The 25,157-nt window shown below is 34.7% G+C and overlaps 2 protein-coding genes across 4 annotated transcripts in view; one reads left to right on the forward strand and one right to left on the reverse strand.

Annotated features, from left to right (window-relative positions):
• LOC133632657 (fibrinogen C domain-containing protein 1-like) overlaps positions 1-25,157 on the reverse strand; it is a 30,038-nt gene that overhangs the window by 4,535 nt on the left and 346 nt on the right. The window contains exons 2-7 of the mRNA XM_062025214.1: positions 12,019-12,145; positions 8,768-8,846; positions 8,295-8,407; positions 2,276-2,648; positions 2,109-2,211; positions 700-836 (exon numbers count right to left, since the gene is read on the reverse strand). Of these exons, the coding sequence (XP_061881198.1) occupies positions 700-836; positions 2,109-2,211; positions 2,276-2,648; positions 8,295-8,407; positions 8,768-8,845 (804 nt within the window). The 5' untranslated portion in view covers position 8,846; positions 12,019-12,145. The remainder of the gene's footprint in view (positions 1-699; positions 837-2,108; positions 2,212-2,275; positions 2,649-8,294; positions 8,408-8,767; positions 8,847-12,018; positions 12,146-25,157) is intronic.
• The window catches only part of LOC133632655 (regulator of G-protein signaling 3-like), a 29,656-nt gene continuing 24,983 nt past the window's right edge, over positions 20,485-25,157 (forward strand). Inside the window, exons 1-2 of one of the 3 annotated variants that reach the window (XM_062025213.1) lie at positions 20,515-20,615; positions 22,350-22,515. In XM_062025213.1, coding sequence (XP_061881197.1) covers positions 22,462-22,515 — 54 coding nt within the window. In that variant the 5' untranslated portion in view covers positions 20,515-20,615; positions 22,350-22,461. Of the gene's footprint in view, positions 20,616-22,303; positions 22,516-25,157 lie in introns of those variants that run through there. The other 2 variants (XM_062025211.1, XM_062025212.1) reach the window with 2 other exon arrangements.

Here is a 25,157-nt window from a genome sequence, read left to right on the forward strand (position 1 = left end):
TAAGTTGTAATAAACTCATTTATTAACTTGTAATAAACTCCTTTATTAAGTTGTAATAAACTCCTTAATTAACTTGTAATAAACTCATTTATTAACTTGTAGTAAAGTCCTTTATTAACTTGTAATAAACTCCTTAATTAACTTGTAATAAACTCATTTATTAACTTGTAATAAACTCCTTTATTAACTTGTAAGAAACAAATTCATCAACTTGTTGTAAACTAAGTCTAAATAATTAACTTGTCATTAACTAGTGCATTAATTTGAAGTTAACTAGTTATTCAACTAGTTGTGTGTATGCATAATAAACTAGTAGATTATTATAAACTTGTGTATTAACTTGTAATAAACTAGTGTATTAACTTGCAATAAACTACTTTATTAACTTGTAATAAAATAGTGTATTAACTTGTAATAAACTAGTTTATTAACTTGTAATAAACTAGTTTATTAACTTGTAATAAACTAGGGTATTAACTTGTAGTAAACTAGATCATTAACGTATAATAAACAAGTTTATTAACGAGTTCATTAACTTGTAATAAACTAGTTCATTAGCTTTGTTAGTTGATTAACTTGTAAATACAAAAGTTTGTTAGCTTGTAGTAAACTATCTTGTTATCTTGCCATACAGCACTGTAATAACTTGTTTATAAACTAGTAATAAACTGGTAATTACTAGTCAATAAAGGCACGTACAGTCCAGCCGCCTGCGTCCGTGCTCATGTCGCAGTAGACCATGAAGCCGCCGGGCTTGTGGACCGGAAAGATGGAATAAACGCCATCCTGGGAATTTCCCGCCGCCATGACGTCAGCGCAGTCTCTGGGCGTGAGAGCTGAAGGAATCAATGGTGGAAAAAGAACTTGGTCAGCTGGTTGACACTGCTGGTGAATGGTATACAAACATGAATACACATAGCTAGCATATTAACCTTAGCATGTTAAGGTATCAACTGTTGAGTAACAAAATATTTGTAAAAAGGTGTATAGGTCCTGCTAACATTAGATTAACCTCAAATTAGATTTTTTTTAAAAAGCTAGCATACTAACGTTAGCATGCTAACAAGTATCATTTGTCGATTAGAAAATATTTGACACTAAGGGGTACACCTGCTAAATTAGCTAAAAAATAAAAATACAAATAAAATGCTAACGGCACCATGTGTGAAATACCAAAATATATTACTATGAGGTGTATACCTGAAAAAATGTGTTTAAAATGCTAGCCTGCTAATGTTACGTTACACTAACGTTAAATTGGCTTTAAAAATACAAATAATAATAACTGGTATACTAACATTAACATGCTAACAGGTATCATTTGTCAATAACACAATATTGGACACTAAAGACCCGTTCAATTAGCTGAAAAAAGCTCTAATGCTAATTGTAACATGTGACAAGTACCAACATGTATTACTCCCACTGAATTTTACACCAATTTTTTTTCTTCAATTGAATTTTTCTGCTCTGAATTTTTTTACACAACATATTTTTACACTGATTTTTTTGTACCAAAAATTTTACAAAATTTTTAGTTTACAAAATATTTTACAAAATAGTTTTTTTGCAAAATAGTTAAAAAGATTTTAAATATTGTACCAATTTTTTTTACAAAATGTTTTTACAAAATGTTTTTACAAAAAATGTTTTTACAAAAAATGTTTTTTACAAAAAATGTTTTTTACAAAAAAAATTCTTACAAAATATTCTACAAATTTTTTTTTTTTTTTACAAAATATACAAAAACTAAATAAATTACAAAATACTGTACAATTATTTTTTTTACAAAATTTTTTTTTTGCTAAATATTTTACAATTAATTTTTTTTTCAAAATATTTTACAATTTTTTATTTTTTACCAAAAAATAAAATTTTTACAATTTTTTTTTTTTTTACAAAATTTTTTTTTTTACAATTTTTTTTTTTTTTTACAAAAAATTTTGTTTTTTACAAGAATTTTTTTTTTTTACAAAAATTTTTTTTTTTTACAAATTTTTTTTTTTTTTACAAACATTTTTTGAGCTGAAGGAATCAATGGTGGAAAAAGGCCTGTGTCAGCTGGTTTGGAGCGGTGGTGGTGAGCACGCTCAGTAAGAAGTGTTTACCCTGCAGTCTGCTCAGACTCTGAGTCTCCCTCTGCAGGCTGGAGAGAGAGTTGCTGAAGTCCGCGGTGAGGCTGAGCACGCCCGACTTCTCCTCCGACAGCACCTGGACAAGTAGATTTGAACCGTGACGCCTGTTCTGTGGCCTCACCTGCCGGCTCCACCCGTACCTGCACGATGCGGCTCTGCTCGCTCTGCAGTGCGTCCAGTCGCTGGTTGACCAGGCCCTGACCTCTTTTCAGCGCCTCGGCTTCCAGCCTGAGGTTGTGGGCGTGGCCTGCCAAGGCCTTCAGCTCCTCGCTCACTTTGTGGGCGGAGCCTCTCTCCTGCCAGTCGTCGGCGTTGCGGGAGGTCAGCGCTCGTATCAGCGAGCTCTGCAGCGCCTCCCAGCGCTCAAAGTTCTGGCTGTTGTCCGGACAGTTGGGCTCCAGGAAGATGCTGACGGGCTCGCCGTCTCCCACGCGCGACACGGTCACCAAGGCCCCCGAGTCTTTGGGGTTGGTGGAAATGACAGGTGACGCGGAGGAGACCCCGCCCCTTTTGCTGCGGCAACAAAAACAAGCCGAGATTCCACCTTTAAACGTCACTGCACTTGTTTCTTCAGCATTGTCCACACCTTTAAGTCAGGACTTTGGGAAGGCCATTCTAAAACCTTCATTCTAGCCTGATTCAGCCATTCCTTTACCACTTTTGAGGTGTGTTTGGGGTCATTGTCCTGTTGGAACACCCAACAAGACCCAACCTCCGGGCTGATGATTTTTGCTTGTCCTGAACAATTTGGAGCTAATCCTCCTTTTTCATTGTCCCATTTAAAGCAGCAGTTCCATTGGCAGCAAAACAGGCCCAGAGCATAATACTACCACCACCATGCTTGACGGTAGGCATGGTGTTCCTGGGATTAAAGGCCTCATCTGTTCTCCTCCAAACATATTGCTGGGTATTGTGGCCAAACAACTCCATTTTTGTTTCATGTGACATCACATGGGCAAAGATAAGACCTTCTGGAGGAAAGTTCTGTGGATTTTTCTGCACTGAATTTTTTAAGCTAAATCTTTTTGACACAATTTTTTATTAACCTGAATTTTTTTACACTGATTGTTAAACAAAATATTTTTGCAACAGCTATTTCTGCATTGAATATTTCTGTTCTGAATATTTTTACACTGATTTTTTTTACACCAAATTTTACACCAAATCTTTCTGCAGAGAATTTGTGTGCTCTATTTTGTTTACACTGAATTCAAAGCATTTTTTTTTGCTCTGAATTTTTTTACACAACATATTTTTACACTGAATTTTTTTACACTGAATTTTGCACAAAATGTTTTTGCAACAAATATTTCTGCATTGAATTTTTTTGCTCTGAATATTTCTACACTAAATATTTTTGGAATGGATTTTTCTGATCTGAATTTTTTTTACACAAAATTTTTGCACAGCAAATTTTACACCAAAAATGTTTACTCTTAATTTTTCGACACCATTTTTTCGACACAATTGTTTATGAATCTGAATTTTAATACACCGAACATTTTTTATGCATTGAATAATTCTGCTGTGAATTTTTTTTACACTGAATTTTTTTACACTGAATTTTACACCAATTTGTTTTGCAACAAATATTTCTCCATAGAATATTTCTGCTCTGAATTTTTTTTACACTAAATGTTTTTCCACCAAATTTTTTACACCATTTTTATTAACCTGAATTTTAATACACTGAATTTTTGTTATGCATTGAATATTTCTGCTCAGAATTTTTTTACGCTGAATTTTTTTTACACTGAATTTTACACCAAATCTTTTTGCAACAAATATTTCTGCAGTGAATTTTTCTGCTCTGTTTTTTTTTACACTGAATTTTAAACCAGTTATTTTCCTTCATTCACTTTTTCTGCCCTGAACTTTTTTACACTGAATTTGTTTTTACATTGAATTTTTTTTTACGCTGAATTTTGCAACAAATATTCCTCCATTGAAATGTTTTACTACGAATATTTCGACACAAAAAATGATTTTTCTGCTCTGAATTCTTTTTACACTAAATGTTTGTACACCGAATTTTTACACTAAAAGCTTTTACTCTTAATTTTCTTACACCATCTTTTTGACACCATTTTTTATTAACCTGAATTTTGTTACACTGAATATTTTTTACACTGAATGTTAAACAAAATATTTTTGCAAGAGCTATTTCTGCATTGAATATTTCTGTACAGAATATTTTTACACTGATTTTTTTTACACTGAATTTTACACCAAATCTTTCTGCAACAAATATTTCTGCAGAGAATGTGTGTGCTCTATTTTGTTTACACTGAATTCAAACCATTTTTTTTGCTCCGAATTTTTTTACACAACATATTTTTACACTGAATTTTTTTACACTGAATTTTGCACAAAATGTTTTTGCAACAAATATTTCTGCATTGAAATTTTTTGCTCTGAATATTTCTACACTAAATATTTTTGGAATGGATTTTTCTGATCTGAATTTTTTTTACACAAAATTTTTGCACAGCGAATTTTCACACCAAAAATGTTTACTCTTAATTTTTCGACACCATCTTTTCGAAACAATTGTTTATAAATCTGAATTTTAATACACTGAACATTTTTTATGCATTGAATAATTGTGCTGTGATTTTTTTTTAACACTGAATTTTTTTACACTGAATTTTACACCAATTTTTTTTGCAACAAATATTTCTCCATAGAATATTTCTGCTCTGAATTTTTTTTACACTAAATGTTTTTACACCGAATTTTTGACACCATTTTTATTAACCTGAATTTTAATACACGGAATATTTGTTATGCATTGAATATTTCTGTTCTGAATATTTTTACACTGATTTTTTTTACACTGAATTTTACACCAAATCTTTCTGCAGAGAATTTGTGTGCTCTATTTTGTTTACACTGAATTCAAACCATTTTTTTTGCTCCAAATTTTTTTACACAACATATTTTTACACTGAATTTTGCACAAAATGTTTTTGCAACAAATATTTCTGCGTTGAAATTTTTTGCTCTGAATATTTCTACACTATATATTTTTGGAATGGATTTTTCTGATCTGAGTTTTTTTTACACAACATTTTTGCACAGCGAATTTTACACCAAAAATGTTTACTCTTAATTTTTCGACACCATCTTTTCGAAACAATTGTTTATAAATCTGAATTTTAATACACTGAACATTTTTTATGCATTGAATAATTGTGCTGTGATTTTTTTTTAACACTGAATTTTTTTACACTGAATTTTACACCAATTTTTTTTGCAACAAATATTTCTCCATAGAATATTTCTGCTCTGAATTTTTTTTACACTAAATGTTTTTACACCGAATTTTTGACACCATTTTTATTAACCTGAATTTTAATACACGGAATATTTGTTATGCATTGAATATTTCTGTTCTGAATATTTTTACACTGATTTTTTTTACACTGAATTTTGCACCAAATCTTTCTGCAGAGAATTTGTGTGCTCTATTTTGTTAACACTGAATTCAAACCATTTTTTTTGCTCCGAATTTTTTTACACAACATATTTTTACATTGAATTTTGCACAAAATGTTTTTGCAACAAATATTTCTGCATTGAAATTTTTTGCTCTGAATATTTCTACACTAAATATTTTTGGAATGGATTTTTCTGATCTGAATTTTTTTTACACAAAATTTTTGCACAGCGAATTTTTACACCAAAAATGTTTACACTTAATTTTTCGACACCATCTTTTCGAAACAATTGTTTATAAATCTGAATTTTAATACACTGAACATTTTTTATGCATTGAATAATTGTGCTGTGATTTTTTTTTAACACTGAATTTTTTTACACTGAATTTTACACCAATTTGTTTTGCAACAAATATTTCTCCATAGAATATTTCTGCTCTGAATTTTTTTTACACTAAATGTTTTTACACCAAATTTTTGACACCATTTTTATTAACCTGAATTTTAATACACTGAATATTTGTTATGCATTGAATATTTCTGCTCAGAATTTTTTTACACTGAATTTTTTTTACACTGAATTTTTCACCAAATCTTTTTGCAACAAATATTTCTGCAGTGAATTTTTCTGCTCTGTTTTTTACACTGAATTTTAAACCAGTTATTTTCCTTCATTCACTTTTTCTGCCCTGAACTTTTTTACACTGAATTTGTTTTTACATTGAATTTTTTTTTTACACAAAATTTAGCACAAAATATTTTTGCAACCAATATTTTTGATCAGAATTTTTTTTTACGCTGAATTTTGCAACAAATATTCCTCCATTGAAATGTTTTGCTTCGAATATTTCTACACAAAAAATGTTTGCAATGGATTTTTCTGCTCTGAATTCTTTTTACACTAAATGTTTGTACACCGAATTTTTACACTAAAAGTTTTTACTCTTAATTTTCTTACACCATCTTTTTGACACCATTTTTTTTAACCTGAATTTGAATACACTGAATATTTTTTATGCATTGAATATTTCTGCTCTGAATTTTTTACACTGAATTTTAAACCAGTTATTTTTCTTCATTCACTTTTTCTGCCCTGAACTTTTTTACACTGAATTTGTTTTTACATAGAATTTTTTTTACACAGAAATTTGCACAAAATATTTTTGCGACAAACATTTCTATACTGAATTTTTTCTGATTGGAATTTTTTTTTTTACGTTGAATTTTGCAACAAATATTCCTCCATTGAAATGTTTTGCGACGAATATTTGTACACATACATTTTTTGCAATAGATTTTTCTGCCCTGATTTCTTTTAACACTAAATGTTTGTACACCAAATTTTTTACACCATTTTTATTAACCTGAATTTTAATACACTGAATATTTGTTATGCATTGAATATTTCTGCTCTGAATTATTTTACACTGAATTTTTTTTACACTGAATTTTACACCAAATCTTTTTGTAACAAATATTTCTGCAGTGAATTTTTCTGCTCTGTTTTTTTTACACTGAATTTTAAACCAGTTATTTTCCTTCATTCACTTTTTCTGCCCTGAACTTTTTTACACAGAATTTGTTTTTATATTGAATTTTTTTTTACGCTGAATTTTGCAACAAATATTCCTCCATTGAAATGTTTTGCTACGAATATTTCGACACAAAAAATGTTTGCAATGGATTTTTCTGCTCTGAATTCTTTTTACACTAAATGTTTGTACACCGAATTTTTACACTAAAAGTTTTTACTCTTAATTTTCTTACACCATCTTTTTGACACCATTTTTTATCAACCTGAATTTGAATACACTGAATATTTTTTATGCATTGAATATTTCTGCTCTGAATTTTTTTACACTGAATTTTAAACCAGTTATTTTTCTTCATTCACTTTTTCTGCCCTGAACTTTTTTACACTGAATTTGTTTTTACATAGAATTTTTTTTACACAGAAATTTGCACAAAATATTTTTGCAACAAACATTTCTGTACTGAATTTTTTCTGATTGAAATTTTTTTTTTACGCTGAATTTTGCAACAAATATTCCTCCATTGAAATGTTTTGCGACAAATATTTGTACACATACATTTTTTGCAATAGATTTATTCTAAATGTTTGTACACCGAATTTTTACACTTAATTTTCCTACACCATCTTTTTAACACAATTTTTTATTAACCTGAATTTTATACACTGAACATTTTTTACACTTAATTATTACACCCCGATTTCCAAAACACTATTTTATCAAAGAGAATTTTTAAACATACAAATTATGCTCACAAGCCTATTTTGATGTAAAAAAAAAAAAAAAAAAAAAGAGCTTACAAAATTCTAACTCAAAAAAATTCAGTTACATAAATTTGGTGTCCATAAAAAGCTTTTGTAATAAAGACACAAAACCTTAAAATTGTGCTCTTTTTGGCGAGTCAAAGTAAAGATTAAATTGATTTCAATGGACGACATTGTTTGGTAATGAAGGTTTTTCACAATACAACTTTTTCGGGGTGCGAGTTACGTCACAGAAGCAATGAAGCTTGAAATAAAGTGCAGCTTTTGTCCGCATGTTCAAAGACGATGGATAGTCATGAGGACACATTTACCAACCCCCAGAAAATAGAACTTTCCAAGCAGGGACGGACAAACACAAAGGCTGATATTTCCCAAAATGCACATTAATTAAAACAAGTGTTGTATATTTTTAAATATTTGTACCTGTTGATGAAGGGCAGAGGATACTGGTTGACATAGAGGATGGCGACTGTTGCTGTGATGCCCGCTACCATGGCAACCACAATGGCGGCGCATAACAGGAAGTTGCAGCATTTCTGAGTATGAAAAGAAGCGTTCAAAAAGATGTATTGCTTTCCCGTGTTCGTGTTGCATTAGACAAGGAAACAGGAGACAAGTTGCAGTTAATAGTGCAGGCATTAGCGCTGTGACGTCACCGTGGCAACAGATGCCAAAGCTTAGACTTTGCGCTAACCTTTTAGCCGCAAATTAACTCTTTGCCGCGTCTTCTTGTGAACTTTCAGATTGTGTCTGATTGACTAACATGATGCAGGTCCTGGTCCACATCCAGATCCTTCTATGTGTGAAGACGGTGCAACGTGACGGGGACTCAGTGAGAACCAAAACTATTTACCGTGTTGGGAAAGGAAAGATCATTTGCAAGAAGACGTGACTACCTTGTGTTTGCTTGGCCGTTTGCTGTCCAGCTCAGAACTGCTGTTGTTCATGACGGTCCAGCTGTCATTCAGCATCATCCTGTCAATCAATCAATCAATCTATCAGTCACAGCCAGTTAAAAAGGCCCGTTATAATGTATCTGTTACTTTTACTACAATCAGGTGTTTTTGTAAGGTTTGCAAATACAAAAAATAGTTTTTTTTTACTGAATATGACAGTATAACTGTCATGCTAAATATGAAAGTTATATAAACATAACTCCAAAAGAAAACATGCAAAATGTCTAAAAATGCCTGTAATAATGTATCTATGTGACTTTTACTAGAATCAGGTGTTTTTGTAAGGTTTGCAAATACAAAAATTATTTTTTTACTGAATATGACAGTATAACTGTCATGCTAAATATGAAAGTTATATAAACATAACTCCAAAACCAAACATGCAAAATGTCTAAAAATGCCTGTAATAATGTATCTATGTGACTTTTACTAGAATCAGGTGTTTTTGTAAGGTTTGCAAACACAAAAATTTGTTTTTTTTACTCAATATGACAGTAATGTTGTTATAATCCTGAGATAATGCGAATAAAGCAATAACAATCTAATCAAACATAACTCCTAAACCAAACATGCAAAATGTCTAATAATGCCTGGAATAATGTATACTTGTGACTTTTACTAGACAAATTATCTTTTGTAAGGTTTGCAAAGACAAAAAACAGTTTTTTACTCAATATGACAGTATAACTGTCACACTCAATATGACAGTTATTTAAACATAACTCCTAAACCAAACATGCAAAATGGCTAAAAAAAAATGCCTGTAATAATGTATCTTTGTGACTTTTACTAGAATCAGGTGTTTTTGTAAGGTTTGCAAATACAAAAATTATTTTTTTACTCAATATGACAGTAATGTTCTTATAATCCTGAGATAATGCGAATAAAGCAATAAAAATGTAATCAAACATAACTCCTAAACCAAACATGCAAAATGTCTAAAAATGCCTGTAATAATGTATCTTTGTGACTTTTACTAGAATCAGGTGTTTTTGTAAGGTTTGCAAACACAAAAAACAGTTTTTTACTCAATATGACAGTATAACTGTCACACTCAACTGTCAGGTTTGTCACTGACAGTTCAGTTATGTTTTGGTTTGTCCTGTCTTTGTTTCCTGTCAGCGCTCTTATTTTGGTTATTTCCTGATTATCTCCCTGAGTGCTTTGTCCCCTCAGCTGTGGCTGATTGGCACCTGGCCACACCTGGTGCCAATCAGCCAGCTGCTATTTGAACCTGCCTTCCTCTCCAGTCAGTGCTGGATTATTGTCACCACTTCCTGTCATAATGCCGGTCGTTGTAGCTCTGTCTACTGTTGTTCACTCTGCTCATGTCATAGTTCCTTCCTGTCACAGTAAGTGTTTTTGTTTCTTGTCCACAGTTAGCCTTTGTGCTATTTTAGTTCATGGCCAAGTTTGTTCTCCGCCTCGTGCGCGCCTTTAGTTTGTACCCTTTTGTTTGTTTTTTTTGCTATAGTGTTAAATTAAATCATGTTTTCTAGTACAATGCCTGCTGCCTTCTCTGCATCTTGGGGTTCGTCACCAACAAACTCTGACATCACTATGACAGTTATTTAACCATAACTCCTAAACCAAACATGCAAAATGTCTAATAATGCCTGGAATAATATACACTAGCGTTCAAAAGTTTGGGGTCACATGTAAATGTCCTTATTTTTGAAGGAAAAGCACTGTACTTTTCAATGAAGATAACTTTAAACTAGCCTTAACTTTACAGAAATACACTCTATATATTGCTAATGTGCTAAATGACTATTCTAGCTGCAAATGTCTGCTTTTTGGTGCAATATCTACATAGGTGTATAGAGGCCCATTTCCAGCAACTATCACTCCAGTGTTCTAATGGTACAATGTGTTTGCTCATTGGCTCAGAAGGCTAATTGATGATTAGAAAACCCTTGTGCAATCATGTTCACTAGGGATGTCCGATAATGGCTTTTTGCCGATATCCGATATTCCGATATTGTCCAACTCTTTAATTACCGATACCGATATCAACACATTATTATGTCTAATTTGGACAACCAGGTATGGTGAAGATAAGGTCCTTTTTTAAAATAAATTAACAAAATAAAATAAGATAAATAAATTAAAAACATTTTCTTGAATAAAAAAGAAAGTAAAACAATATAAAAACAGTTACATAGAAACTCGTAATTAATGAAAATGAGTAAAATTAACTGTAAAAGGTTAGTACTATTAGTGGAGCAGCAGCACGCACAATCATGTGTGCTTACGGACTGTATCCCTTGCAGACTGTATTGATATATATTGATATATAATGTAGGAAGCAGAATATTAATAACAGAAAGAAACAACCCTTTTGTGTGAATGAGGAGGGAGGTTTTTTGGGTTGGTGCATTAATTGTAAGTGTATCTTGTGTTTTTTATGTTGATTTAATTTTTTTTTTAAATAAATAAATAAAAACAAAAAAAACGATACCGATAATTAAAAAAACGATACCGATAATTTCCGATATTACATTTTAACGCATTTATCAGCCGATATTATCGGACATCCCTAATGTTCACACATCTGAAAACAGTTGAGCTCGTTACAGAAGCTACAAAACTGACCTTCCTTTGAGCAGATTGAGTTTCTGGAGCATCACATTTGTGGGCTCAATTAAACGCTCCAAATGGCCAGAAAAAGAGAACTTTCATCTGAAACTCGACAGTCTATTCTTGTTCTTAGAAATGAAGGCTATTCCACAAAATTGTTTGGGTGACCCCAAACTTTTGAACGGTAGTGTATCTTTGAGTTTTACTCCAAAAATGATCTTTTGTAAGGTTTGCAAAGACAAAAATTATTTTTTTACTCAATATGACATTATAACTGTCATACTCACTATGACAGTTATATAAACATAACTCCTAAACCAAACATGCAAAATGTCTAATAATGCCTGTAATAATGTATCTATGTGACTTTTACTACAAACATATGCTTTTTTTTAAGGTTTGCAAACACAAACATTAGTTCATGACTCCATATGACAGTAATGTTGTTATAATCCTGAGGTAATGCGTACAAAGCACTACAAACATGACATTCCTATCAGTACGTGGAAGTGAATCTGCACCAGCTTGTTTCTGTTTGTCTCAAAGTTCAAATTGTTCCAATCAAGTTGCAATCCCAGCAGGTCACAATGAAATATTAAGGATGTACTTACCTGTCAGTCTTGAAGACAGACACCAAACTCAGAGAGGTCAGTCGCCTGCTTGAGAGGTGCTGTCACATCGTCATGGCAACAGCCGGAGGTGGCATATGCTGCCCGGGCGCCAAGGAGCGCTGCTAATCTGATCAGATTGACTTGAGAGTGTCGGATTAGCAACCGCAAGATGTCACGGCCCACACTTCCACTACACTTTATCATCACCAACTACTGTCAACACTTACAATAATCAAGTGTGGAAACAACAACACTTACAATAATCAAGTGTTGAAACAACAACACTTGCAATAATCATGAATGTGTTGAAACAACAACACTTGCAATAATCATAAATGTGTTGAAACAACAACACTTACAATAATCAAGTGTTGAAACAACAACACTTACAATAATCATGAATGTGTTGAAACAACAACACTTACAATAATCAAGTGTTGAAACAACAACACTTACAATAATCATGAATGTGTTGAAACAACAACACTTACAATAATCAAGTGTTGAAACAACAACACTTACAATTATCATGAATGTGTTGAAACAGCAACACTTACAATAATCAAGTGTTAAAACAACAACACTTACAATAATCATAAATGTGTTGAAACAACAACACTTACAATAATCAAGTGTTGAAACAACAACACTTACAATAATCATGAATGTGTTGAAACAACAACACTTACAATAATCAAGTGTTGAAACAACAACACTTACAATAATCATGAATGTGTTGAAACAACAACACTTACAATAATCAAGTGTTGAAACAACAACACTTACAATTATCATGAATGTGTTGAAACAGCAACACTTACAATAATCAAGTGTTAAAACAACAACACTTACAATAATCATGAATGTGTTGAAACAACAACACTTACAATAATCATGAATGTGTTGAAACAACAACACTTATAATAATCATGAATGTGTTGAAACAACAACACTTACAATAATCATGTGTTGAAACAACAACACTTACAATAATCAAGTGTTGAAACAACAACACTTACAATAATCATGAATGTGTTGAAACAACAACACTTATAATAATCATGAATGTGTTGAAACAACAACACTTACAATAATCATGAATGTGTTGAAACAACAACACTTATAATAATCATGAATGTGTTGAAACAACAACACTTACAATAATCATGAATGTGTTGAAACAACAACACTTACAATAATCATGAATGTGTTGAAACAACAACACTTACAATAATCAAGTGTTGAAACAACAACACTTACAATAATCAAGTGTTGAAACAACAACACTTACAATAATCACGAATGTGTTGAAACAACAACACTTACAATAATCATGAATGTGTTGAAACAACAACACTTACAATAATCAAGTGTTGAAACAACAACACTTACAATAATCATGAATGTGTTGAAACAACAACACAATAATAATAATAATAATGTTCACAGTAATAACACTTTGATGTTTTTTTATGGCAGCCACACAATTTATGCAATATTTTTTTCCACATAAAACATTTTAAAGTGATACTTTTTAAGTAATAATTCATTATAACATAGATTTGTAGTCTTTTTTATTTTTTTTTAGCAATGGCAAAAAAAAGAAAAATAAACAAAGACAAAAGAAAAAAAAACAGCCTTAATGGCAGCTTTGTGGCAACATTGCAACTTTTTATTGTTAGATTTCACCTCATTCCACTTTTTTAAATGTTTTTTTTAATTTTTGCAATATTATTAATTTTGCATTTTTTGCAGAATGTGTGGCGGGCCGGTAAACAATTAGCTGCGGGCCGCACTTTGGACACCCCTGTGTTAAATAGTATAAAGAGACAGAGTGTAATGTCAGTAATGTTCCTATAGGGGGAGTGCTAACATGTTAAATAGTATAAAGAGACAGAGTGTAATGTCAGTAATGTTCCTATAGGGGGAGTGCTACCATGTTAAATAGTATAAAGAAACAGAGTGTAATGTCAGTAATGTTCCTATAGGGGGAGTGCTAACATGTTAAATAGTATAAAGAGACAGAGTGTAATGTCAGTAATGTTCCTATAGGGGGAGTGCTGACATGTTAAATAGTATAAAGAGACAGAGTGTAATGTCAGTAATGTTCTTATAGGGGGAGTGCTGACATGTTAAATAGTATAAAGAGACAGAGTGTAATGTCAGTAATGTTCCTATAGGGGGAGTGCTGACATGTTAAATAGTATAAAGAAACAGAGTGTAATGTCAGTAATGTTCCTATAGGGGGAGTGCTAACATGTTAAATAGTATAAAGAGACAGAGTGTAATGTCAGTAATGTTCCTATAGGGGGAGTGCTGACATGTTAAATAGTATAAAGAGACAGAGTGTAATGTCAGTAATGTTCCTATAGGGGGAGTGCTAACATGTTAAATAGTATAAAGACACAGAGTGTAATGTCAGTAATGTTCCTATAGGGGGAGTGCTAGCATGTTAAATAGTATAAAGAGACAGAGTGTAATGTCAGTAATGTTCCTATAGGGGGAGTGCTGACATGTTAAATAGTATAAAGAGACAGAGTGTAATGTCAGTAATGTTCCTATAGGGGGAGTGCTAACATGTTAAATAGTATAAAGAGACAGAGTGTAATGTCAGTAATGTTCCTATAAGGGGAGTGCTAACATGTTAAATAGTATAAAGAGACAGAGTGTAATGTCAGTAATGTTCCTATAGGGGGAGTGCTAGCATGTTAAATAGTATAAAGAGACAGAGTGTAATGTCAGTAATGTTCTTATAGGGGGAGTGCTAACATGTTAAATAGTATAAAGACACAGAGTGTAATGTCAGTAATGTTCATATAGGGGGAGTGCTAACATGTTAAATAGTATAAAGAGACAGAGTGTAATGTCAGTAATGTTCCTATAGGGGGAGTGCTAACATGTTAAATAGTATAAAGAGACAGAGTGTAATGTCAGTAATGTTCCTATAGGGGGAGTGCTAGCATGTTAAATAGTATAAAGAGACAGAGTGTAATGTCAGTAATGTTCTTATAGGGGGAGTGCTAACATGTTAAATAGTATAAAGACACAGAGTGTAATGTCAGTAATGTTCATATAGGGGGAGTGCTAACATGTTAAATAGTATAAAGAGACAGAGTGTAATGTCAGTAATGTTCCTATAGGGGGAGTGCTAACATGTTAAATAGTATAAAGAGACAGAGTGTAATGTCAGTAATGTTCCTATAGGGGGAGTGCTAACATGTTAAATAGTATAAAGAGACAGAGTGTAATGTCAGTAATGTTCCTATAGGGGGAGTGCTAACATGTTAAATAGTATAAAGAGACAGAGTGTAATGTCAGTAATGTTCCTATAGGGGGAGTGCTAACATGTTAAATAGTATAAAGAGACAGAGTGTATTGTCAGTAATGTTCCTATAGGGGGAGTGCTACCATGTTAAATAGTATAAAGAGACAGAGTGTAATGTCAGTAATGTTCTTATAGGGGGAGTGCTAACATGTTAAATAGTATAAAGACACAGAGTGTAATGTCAGTAATGTTCATATAGGGGGAGTGCTAACATGTTAAATAGTATAAAGAGACAGAGTGTAATGTCAGTAATGTTCCTATAGGGGGAGTGCTAACATGTTAAATAGTATAAAGAGACAGAGTGTAATGTCAGTAATGTTCTTATAGGGGGAGTGCTAACATGTTAAATAGTATAAAGAGACAGAGTGTAATGTCAGTAATGTTCTTATAGGGGGAGTGCTAACATGTTAAATAGTATAAAGAGACAGAGTGTAATGTCAGTAATGTTCCTATAGGGGGAGTGCTAGCATGTTAAATAGTATAAAGACACAGAGTGTAATGTCAGTAATGTTCATATAGGGGGAGTGCTAACATGTTAAATAGTATAAAGAGACAGAGTGTAATGTCAGTAATGTTCCTATAGGGGGAGTGCTAGCATGTTAAATAGTATAAAGACACAGAGTGTAATGTCAGTAATGTTCCTATAGGGGGAGTGCTAACATGTTAAATAGTATAAAGACACAGAGTGTAATGTCAGTAATGTTCATATAGGGGGAGTGCTAACATGTTAAATAGTATAAAGAGACAGAGTGTAATGTCAGTAATGTTCCTATAGGGGGAGTGCTAGCATGTTAAATAGTATAAAGAGACAGAGTGTAATGTCAGTAATGTTCTTATAGGGGGAGTGCTAACATGTTAAATAGTATAAAGAGACAGAGTGTAATGTCAGTAATGTTCCTATAGGGGGAGTGCTAACATGTTAAATAGTATAAAGAGACAGAGTGTAATGTCAGTAATGTTCATATAGGGGGAGTGCTAACATGTTAAATAGTATAAAGAGACAGAGTGTAATGTCAGTAATGTTCCTATAGGGGGAGTGCTAACATGTTAAATAGTATAAAGAGACAGAGTGTAATGTCAGTAATGTTCCTATAGGGGGAGTGCTAACATGTTAAATAGTATAAAGAGACAGAGTGTAATGTCAGTAATGTTCCTATAGGGGGAGTGCTAACATGTTAAATAGTATAAAGAGACAGAGTGTATTGTCAGTAATGTTCCTATAGGGGGAGTGCTACCATGTTAAATAGTATAAAGAGACAGAGTGTAATGTCAGTAATGTTCCTATAGGGGGAGTGCTAACATGTTAAATAGTATAAAGAGACAGAGTGTATTGTCAGTAATGTTCCTATAGGGGGAGTGCTAGCATGTTAAATAGTATAAAGAGACAGAGTGTAATGTCAGTAATGTTCCTATAGGGGGATTGCTGACATGTTAAATAGTATAAAGAGACAGAGTGTAATGTCAGTAATGTTCCTATAGGGGGAGTGCTAACATGTTAAATAGTATAAAGACACAGAGTGTAATGTCAGTAATGTTCCTATAGGGGGAGTGCTAACATGTTAAATAGTATAAAGACACAGAGTGTAATGTCAGTAATGTTCCTATAGGGGGAGTGCTAGCATGTTAAATAGTATAAAGAGACAGAGTGTAATGTCAGTAATGTTCCTATAGGGGGAGTGCTAACATGTTAAATAGTATAAAGAGACAGAGTGTAATGTCAGTAATGTTCCTATAGGGGGAGTGCTGACATGTTAAATAGTATAAAGAGACAGAGTGTAATGTCAGTAATGTTCCTATAGGGGGAGTGCTAACATGTTAAATAGTATAAAGAGACAGAGTGTAATGTCAGTAATGTTCCTATAGGGGGAGTGCTAGCATGTTAAATAGTATAAAGAGACAGAGTGTAATGTCAGTAATGTTCTTATAGGGGGAGTGCTAACATGTTAAATAGTATAAAGACACAGAGTGTAATGTCAGTAATGTTCATATAGGGGGAGTGCTAACATGTTAAATAGTATAAAGAGACAGAGTGTAATGTCAGTAATGTTCCTATAGGGGGAGTGCTAACATGTTAAATAGTATAAAGAGACAGAGTGTAATGTCAGTAATGTTCCTATAGGGGGAGTGCTAGCATGTTAAATAGTATAAAGAGACAGAGTGTAATGTCAGTAATGTTCTTATAGGGGGAGTGCTAACATGTTAAATAGTATAAAGACACAGAGTGTAATGTCAGTAATGTTCATATAGGGGGAGTGCTAACATGTTAAATAGTATAAAGAGACAGAGTGTAATGTCAGTAATGTTCCTATAGGGGGAGTGCTAACATGTTAAATAGTATAAAGAGACAGAGTGTAATGTCAGTAATGTTCCTATAGGGGGAGTGCTAACATGTTAAATAGTATAAAGAGACAGAGTGTAATGTCAGTAATGTTCCTATAGGGGGAGTGCTAACATGTTAAATAGTATAAAGAGACAGAGTGTAATGTCAGTAATGTTCCTATAGGGGGAGTGCTAACATGTTAAATAGTATAAAGAGACAGAGTGTATTGTCAGTAATGTTCCTATAGGGGGAGTGCTACCATGTTAAATAGTATAAAGAGACAGAGTGTAATGTCAGTAATGTTCTTATAGGGGGAGTGCTAACATGTTAAATAGTATAAAGACACAGAGTGTAATGTCAGTAATGTTCATATAGGGGGAGTGCTAACATGTTAAATAGTATAAAGAGACAGAGTGTAATGTCAGTAATGTTCCTATAGGGGGAGTGCTAACATGTTAAATAGTATAAAGAGACAGAGTGTAATGTCAGTAATGTTCCTATAGGGGGAGTGCTAACATGTTAAATAGTATAAAGAGACAGAGTGTAATGTCAGTAATGTTCCTATAGGGGGAGTGCTAGCATGTTAAATAGTATAAAGAGACAGAGTGTAATGTCAGTAATGTTCCTATAGGGGGAGTGCTAACATGTTAAATAGTATAAAGAGACAGTATAACTGTCACACTCAACTGTCAGGTTTGTCACTGACAGTTCAGTTATGTTTTGGTTTGTCCTGTCTTTGTTTCCTGTCAGCGCTCTTATTTTGGTTATTTCCTTGATTATCTCCCTGAGTGCTTTGTCCCCTCAGCTGTGGCTGATTGGCACCTGGCCACACCTGGTGCCAATCAGCCAGCTGCTATTTGAACCTGCCTTCCTCTCCAGTCAGCGCTGGATTATTGTCACTACTTCCTGTCACAATACCGGCCGTTGTAGCTCTGTCTACTGTTGTTCACTCTGCTCATGTCATAGTTCCTTCCTGTCACAGTAAGTGTTTTTGTTTCTTGTCCACAGTTAGCCTTTGTGCTATTTTAGTTCATGGCCAAGTTTGTTCTCCGCCTCGTGCGCGTCTTTAGTTTGTACCCTTTTGTTTGTTTTTTTGCTATAGTGTTAAATTAAATCATGTTTTCCCGTACAATGCCTGCTGCCTTCTCTGCATCTTGGGGTTCGTCACCAACAAACTCTGACATCAATATGACAGTTATTTAACCATAACTCCAAAACCAAACATGCAAAATGTCTAATAATGCCTGGAATAATGTACACTAGCGTTCAAAAGTTTGGGGTCACATGTAAATGTCCTTATTTTTGAAGGAAAAGCACTGTACTTTTCAATGAAGATAACTTTAAACTAGTCTTAACTTTACAGAAATACACTCTATACATTGCTAATGTGCTAAATGACTATTCTAGCTGCAAATGTCTGCTTTTTGGTGCAATATCTACATAGGTGTATAGAGGCCCATTTCCAGCAACTATCACTCCAGTGTTCTAATGGTACAATGTGTTTGCTCATTGGCTCAGAAGGCTAATTGATGATTAGAAAACCCTTGTGCAATCATGTTCACTAGGGATGTCCGATAATGGCTTTTTGCCGATATCCGATATTCCGATATTGTCCAACTCTTTAATTACCGATACCGATATCAACCGATATATGCAGTCGTGGAATTAACACATTATTATGTCTAATTTGGACAACCAGGTATGGTGAAGATAAGGTACTTTTAAAAAAATAATAATACGATACTGTTTGATCTGCTCGTCATCAAACAAATCCAGAACATTGTTCCGCTCCCTGAACGTTGGCGCACGTCTCTCTCGCCTCAGTGCCATCCCCCGCTGGCAACTCCTAACCACTTAAGACACCTCTGAAGGTCTCTTAAATATCGTGGAGAGTAGGAGTGATTCTTAGACTTAAGAACGTTGATAAAAAGCTTTTATTCTTAAGTTTGAGAGTAGGACTAAATTTCGCAAATTCTCAGGACTTAAGTGTAAAATGGCACTCTAAGAAGCTTGATAAGTACGGCCCCTGGTGCTTACGGGCTACCTGGTGCCCGCGGGCACCGCGTTGGTGACCCCTGCTTTAAAGTCATACCCAACAATTGCAACAACCACTTTTTACTGTCAACTGAGTTTAGTTTTTTAATGGTTTCTGCTGGTGGTGTGCCTCTGCATTTTTTCAACGCAAAAAATGTGCCTAGGCTTAAAAATGGTTGAAAAACACTGCCTTAGATGTTAGCTTCGTAGCTAACCTGTTAGCATGCTGGGACACACACACACACGAGCAGATGTTGTGAGATGGAGAGAGCAGGGATGAAAATAGATTTTAAGTGCTCCCCATTCCAAGGGTCCACATGGTTGCCATGGAGATGAGAAGCTGCACAGTAACCATGTGACCCGCATGACACCTCTGTCCTATTTCTCTACCACGCACGCACACACACACAAAAAGCCCCTCCCACTTGTGACATCACATCGCGATGAGATATGAAGGTGGCCTGGCTGAGCAGCCGGAGACAAAGCAGACCAATAAGCGGAACAAGAATGGCAAAAAGAAGGAGAAGTTTGGCGGCGTGAAGGTGGCGGCGTCTTCCCCGCGTTCCCGCCACGTGACCGCACGCCGTGACGTCATCACGTAAGACCGTACAAGTTGTGAGTTTTGGCAATCATCTTAGTTTTTTTGTGTGCAAGGCAGTGCAATCTCAGCTGACATCGCGCCGGAGGCGGAGCCACTTCAGCCGTCAATCACCTCCTGAAAATTAAAATTCATTCTCGGACCAGGACCACCTCGGGGACGCCGCCATGTTCTGGAGGCACGCCACCTGGCACAATGACGACGACGCCGGTTACATGCTCGGGAGAGCCCCGGACCCGGGCGCGGGTCCTGACCGGAACCGTGTTGCCGGATCCCCTGGAGAGACCGACGAAACCAAAGACGGCCAAACACAACGGACGGTGAGTCTCCGGTCGTCACATGACCTCACTTTTAGAGCCTTCTGAGAACCAGCCCGTGATTGTGCTTGGAGAGGTGCATTGTGGGAAATTTAGGTTGCCCTATGCCTCACACACAACACACACACACACACATACACGACTTGCCTACTTTGTGTGGACCCACGTTTGGTTAGTAGGTTGTGAGGGCGAGGGCCCCCCTTTCCACTATAGCTAGAACAGGGGTCGGCAACCCAAAATGTTGAAAGAGCCATATTGGACCAAAAATACAAAAACAAATCTGTCTGGAGCCACAACAAATTAAAAGCCATATTACATACACATAGTGTGTCATGAGATATAAATTGAATTGAGATGACTTAAAGGAAACTAAATGAGCTCAAATGTAGCTACAAATGAGGCATAATGATGCAATATGTACATATAGCTAGCCTAAATAGCATGTTAGCATCGATTAGCTTGCAGTCATGCAGTGACCAAATATGTCTGATTAGCACTTCACACGAGTCAATAACATCAACAAAACTCACTTTTGTGCACTCACGCACAACGTTAAAAGTGTGGTGGACAAAATGAGACAGGAAAAGAAGTGGCATAAAACACGTCCTAGCAAGTCGGAGAAAGTTATACATGTAAACAAACTAAGGTGAGTTCAAGGACCGCCAAAAGTAGTAGGACAAAACGGCGCTCGCCAAATACTCGAATCAGTGAAGCATGTTTAATATAAGCAGTGTGATTTATAACAATTAGGGAGGTTTGTGTCATGTTTGTCCTCATACTGAAACCATATTAAAACAAAAAATATATTTTTTTCACCTCATCTTTTTCCATTTTTCATACATTTTTGAAAAAGCTTCAGAGAGCCACTAGGGCGGCGCTAAAGAGCCGCATGCGGCTCTAGAGCCACGGGTTGCCGACCCCTGAGCTAGAATGACGAAAAACACATATCTAGCACTAGATGGGAGTAGAGTTGCAACCTCACTTCAGAATGCTAAACACACAAAGTAAAAAAAATATTTTACTTCTGTAGTTGTGAGGACCGACCGCTGTTGCTAGGTAGATTTGACCGTACACACACATAGTAATAAGTTCTGTGAGTTGGCCATTTTTAAGGACCCCCCCCCCCCCCCCCCCCCCCCACACACACACACAGGTCTTGCCTACTTTGTGTGGACCCACATTTGGTTAGGTTGTGAGGGCCCCCCTTTCCACTATAGCTAGAATGATGAAAAAAAAAAAAAATCTAGCACTAGATGGGAGTAGAGAGTTGCAACCTCACTTCAGAATGCTAAACACACAAAGTAAAAAAAATATTTTACTTCTGTAGTTGTGAGGACCGACCGCTGTTGCTAGGTAGATTTGACCGTACACACAAATAGTAATAAGTTCTGTGAGTTGGCCATTTGGCCAAGGACACACACACACACACACACACACACACACACACACACACACACACACATGTTATTGTCCATGGCTCAAAAAAAATGTACTCAGGAAGATTGTATGTGTGTATGAGTGTGTGTGTGTGTGTGTGTGTGTGTGTGTGTGTGTGTGTGTGTGTGTGTGTGTGTGTGTGTGTGTGTGTGTGTGTGCGCCTTATCGTAGGGACACATGCAGTGTTTGTGTGAGGCATGTGTTTCCTGCCATTATTCTCTTGGTTCCCACACACACACACACACACACACACACACACACACCGAGGACACTGCCCGACCACAGCCCCTCTGGTTCCAGGTTCTAGAATGGATTCATAGAGCAGGTTTAGCTTTGGTCCTGCTTCAGTAAAGGTGCGCCAAGTCCTGGATCGTGGTCTCCGTGCAGGCTGGTGGAGCTGCAGGCCGCCACCATGCACACCATCTACCGCCTGTGTCAAGTCTGCATTGGACAGAACCTCCCTCAGGTCGGTACCTTTGGTCCAACTGTAGTCCATCTGAGTCTTGTAGACCTCGGCGGGTGTGCTTGTGTGTTGTTGTAAATATTTCATGTCTGTAATGGCTTCAAAACAGCTGCACTTTATGTACGTGTGTGTGTGTGCGTGTGTGTGTGTGTGTGTGTGTGTGTGTGTGTGTGTGTGTGTGTGTGTGTGTGTGTGTGTGTGTGTGTGTGTGTGTGTGTGTGTGTTCCTGTATTTCTCCCCTTCTTGAGACATGAAGGAGGAAAAGTATCTTCCATATGAGGAGGTGTGAACAAGTGATGACATAAATCATGGTCCCAATAACATTGCATCCAATAGATGCAATGTTATTGGTCAACATATGAAATAACAAGTGTGTGTAAGAAATTCGAAGTGCTCCCCCTCTGGGCAATATTTGTAAAAAAAAAAAAATATATCAAATAAATATGTATATAGAGACATACTGTAACAACTTGAAGTGAATAATGAAGATTAAAACCAATTACAAATCAAAAATGTGTTAATTAATTAACTAAAAGCAGTCTTTTTCTCACAATGTATCGACTTTTTTGTTTTAAAATTGGGAACAATTTCACATTTTCTCGTGAAATTGTTACTTTTCAATGCAAAAATGGTGACATTTGTCATACAAAATGTTGACTTTTATCACAATATTGATAAAAGTCATGAAAAAGGAAAAGTATCTTCCATATGAGGAGGTGTGAACAAGTGATGACATGAATCAATAACATTGCATCTAATAGACAATGTCTCATTGGTGGTGACATCTATCAACATGAGGGTGATTGTTCACATTGACTGTGTGTCGCTTTTAAAAGTGCTCACCCTGTGGTCAACATATGAAATAACAAGTGTGTGTAAAAATGTGACGTGCTCCCCTCTTTGGTCAACATATGAAATAACAAGTGTGTGTAAAAATGTGAAGTGCTCCGCCCTTTGGTCAACATATGAAATAACAAGTGTGTGTAAAAATGTGAAGTGCTCCCCTCTTTGGTCAACATATGAAATAACAAGTGTGTGTAAAAATGTGAAGTGCTCCGCCCTTTGGTCAACATATGAAATAACAAGTGTGTGTAAAAATGTGAAGTGCTCCCCTCTTTGGTCAACATATGAAATAACAAGTGTGTGTAAGAAATTGAAATGCACACCCATTGGCCAAAATTTATCAAATAAATATGTATATAGAGACATACTGTAAATAATGAAGATTAAAAACCAATTACAAACAAAAAATAAAATAAAAATCCTTTTTTTAATTTAAAGCAGTCTTTTTCTCACAATGTGTCGACTTTTTCTTGTAAAAATTGGGAACAATTTCTCATATTCTTTCTGCTTCTGTAATATTGCAATGTTTTTTCGTAAAGTTATTACTTTTTTTGTGTAAAATTATTACTTCTTAGTGCAAAACGGTGACATTTGTCATATAAAATTCAGACTTTTATCACAATATTGCCAACCTTTTTGTTGTTCTTGTAAAATGGTGACATTTTTTTGAGTAAAATTACGACTTTTGTCACAATTTTGCCAAGTAAAATTCCGATTGTTGTTATTATAATATTGCCAAAATGTTAAAGTTTTATTGTAAAATTGTGACTTTTATCGAGTGAAATGACGACCCTTTTCATAAAAATGCCAAAACTTTAAGCTTTCTTGTAAAACTGCGACTGTTAGAGTAAAATTCCAACTTTGATCATAATATTTAGGGATGTCCGATAATGGCTTTTTGCCGATATCCGATATTCCGATATTGTCCAACTCTTTAATTACCGATACCGATATCAACCGATACCGATATATACAGTCGTGGAATTAACACATTATTATGCCTAATTTGGACTACCAGGTATGGTGAAGATAAGGTCCTTTTAAAAAAAAAAAAAAAAGATAAATAAATTCAAAACATTTTCTTGAATACAAAAGAAAGTAAAACAATATAAAAACAGTTACATAGAAACTAGTAATGAATGAAAATGAGTAAAATTAACTGTTAAAGGTTAATACTATTAGTGGACCAGCAGCACGCACAATCATGTGTGCTTACGGACTGTATCCCTTGCAGACTGTATTGATATATATTGATATATAATGTAGGAAGCAGAATATTAATAACAAAGAAACAACCCTTTTGTGTGAATGAGTGTAAATGGGGGAGGGAGGCTTTTTGGGTTGGTGCACTAATTGTAAGTGTATCTTGTGTTTTTTATGTTGATTTAATAAAATAAATAAATAAATAAATAAATTTAAAAAAAAAAACAAAAAAAACGATACCGATAACAAAAAAACCGATACGGATAATTTCCGATATTACATTTTAAAGCATTTATCGGCCGATAATATCGGCAGGCCGATATTATCGGACATCTCTAATAATATTGCACAAATGTTCAGTTTTTATTGTAAACTCCTGATGTCATGTCTGTGTTGATTTTGTTTTTGTTTTGCTTGGTTTTTGGACACTTTTTAGTTCCTGGTTTCACTTCCTGGTTTTGTTTTGTTTCCATGGTTACTCATTAGTTTCACCTGTTCCACGTTTGGACTCACACACACCTGTCTCACGTTTTCACATTGTCATGTCACGCACCTGTTCACAGTTAGTCACGCACCTGTTTTCACTTATCATGTCACTA

This window comes from Entelurus aequoreus, linkage group LG17 (genome assembly GCF_033978785.1).
Source record: "Entelurus aequoreus isolate RoL-2023_Sb linkage group LG17, RoL_Eaeq_v1.1, whole genome shotgun sequence".
Classification (NCBI taxonomy): domain Eukaryota; kingdom Metazoa; phylum Chordata; class Actinopteri; order Syngnathiformes; family Syngnathidae; genus Entelurus; species Entelurus aequoreus.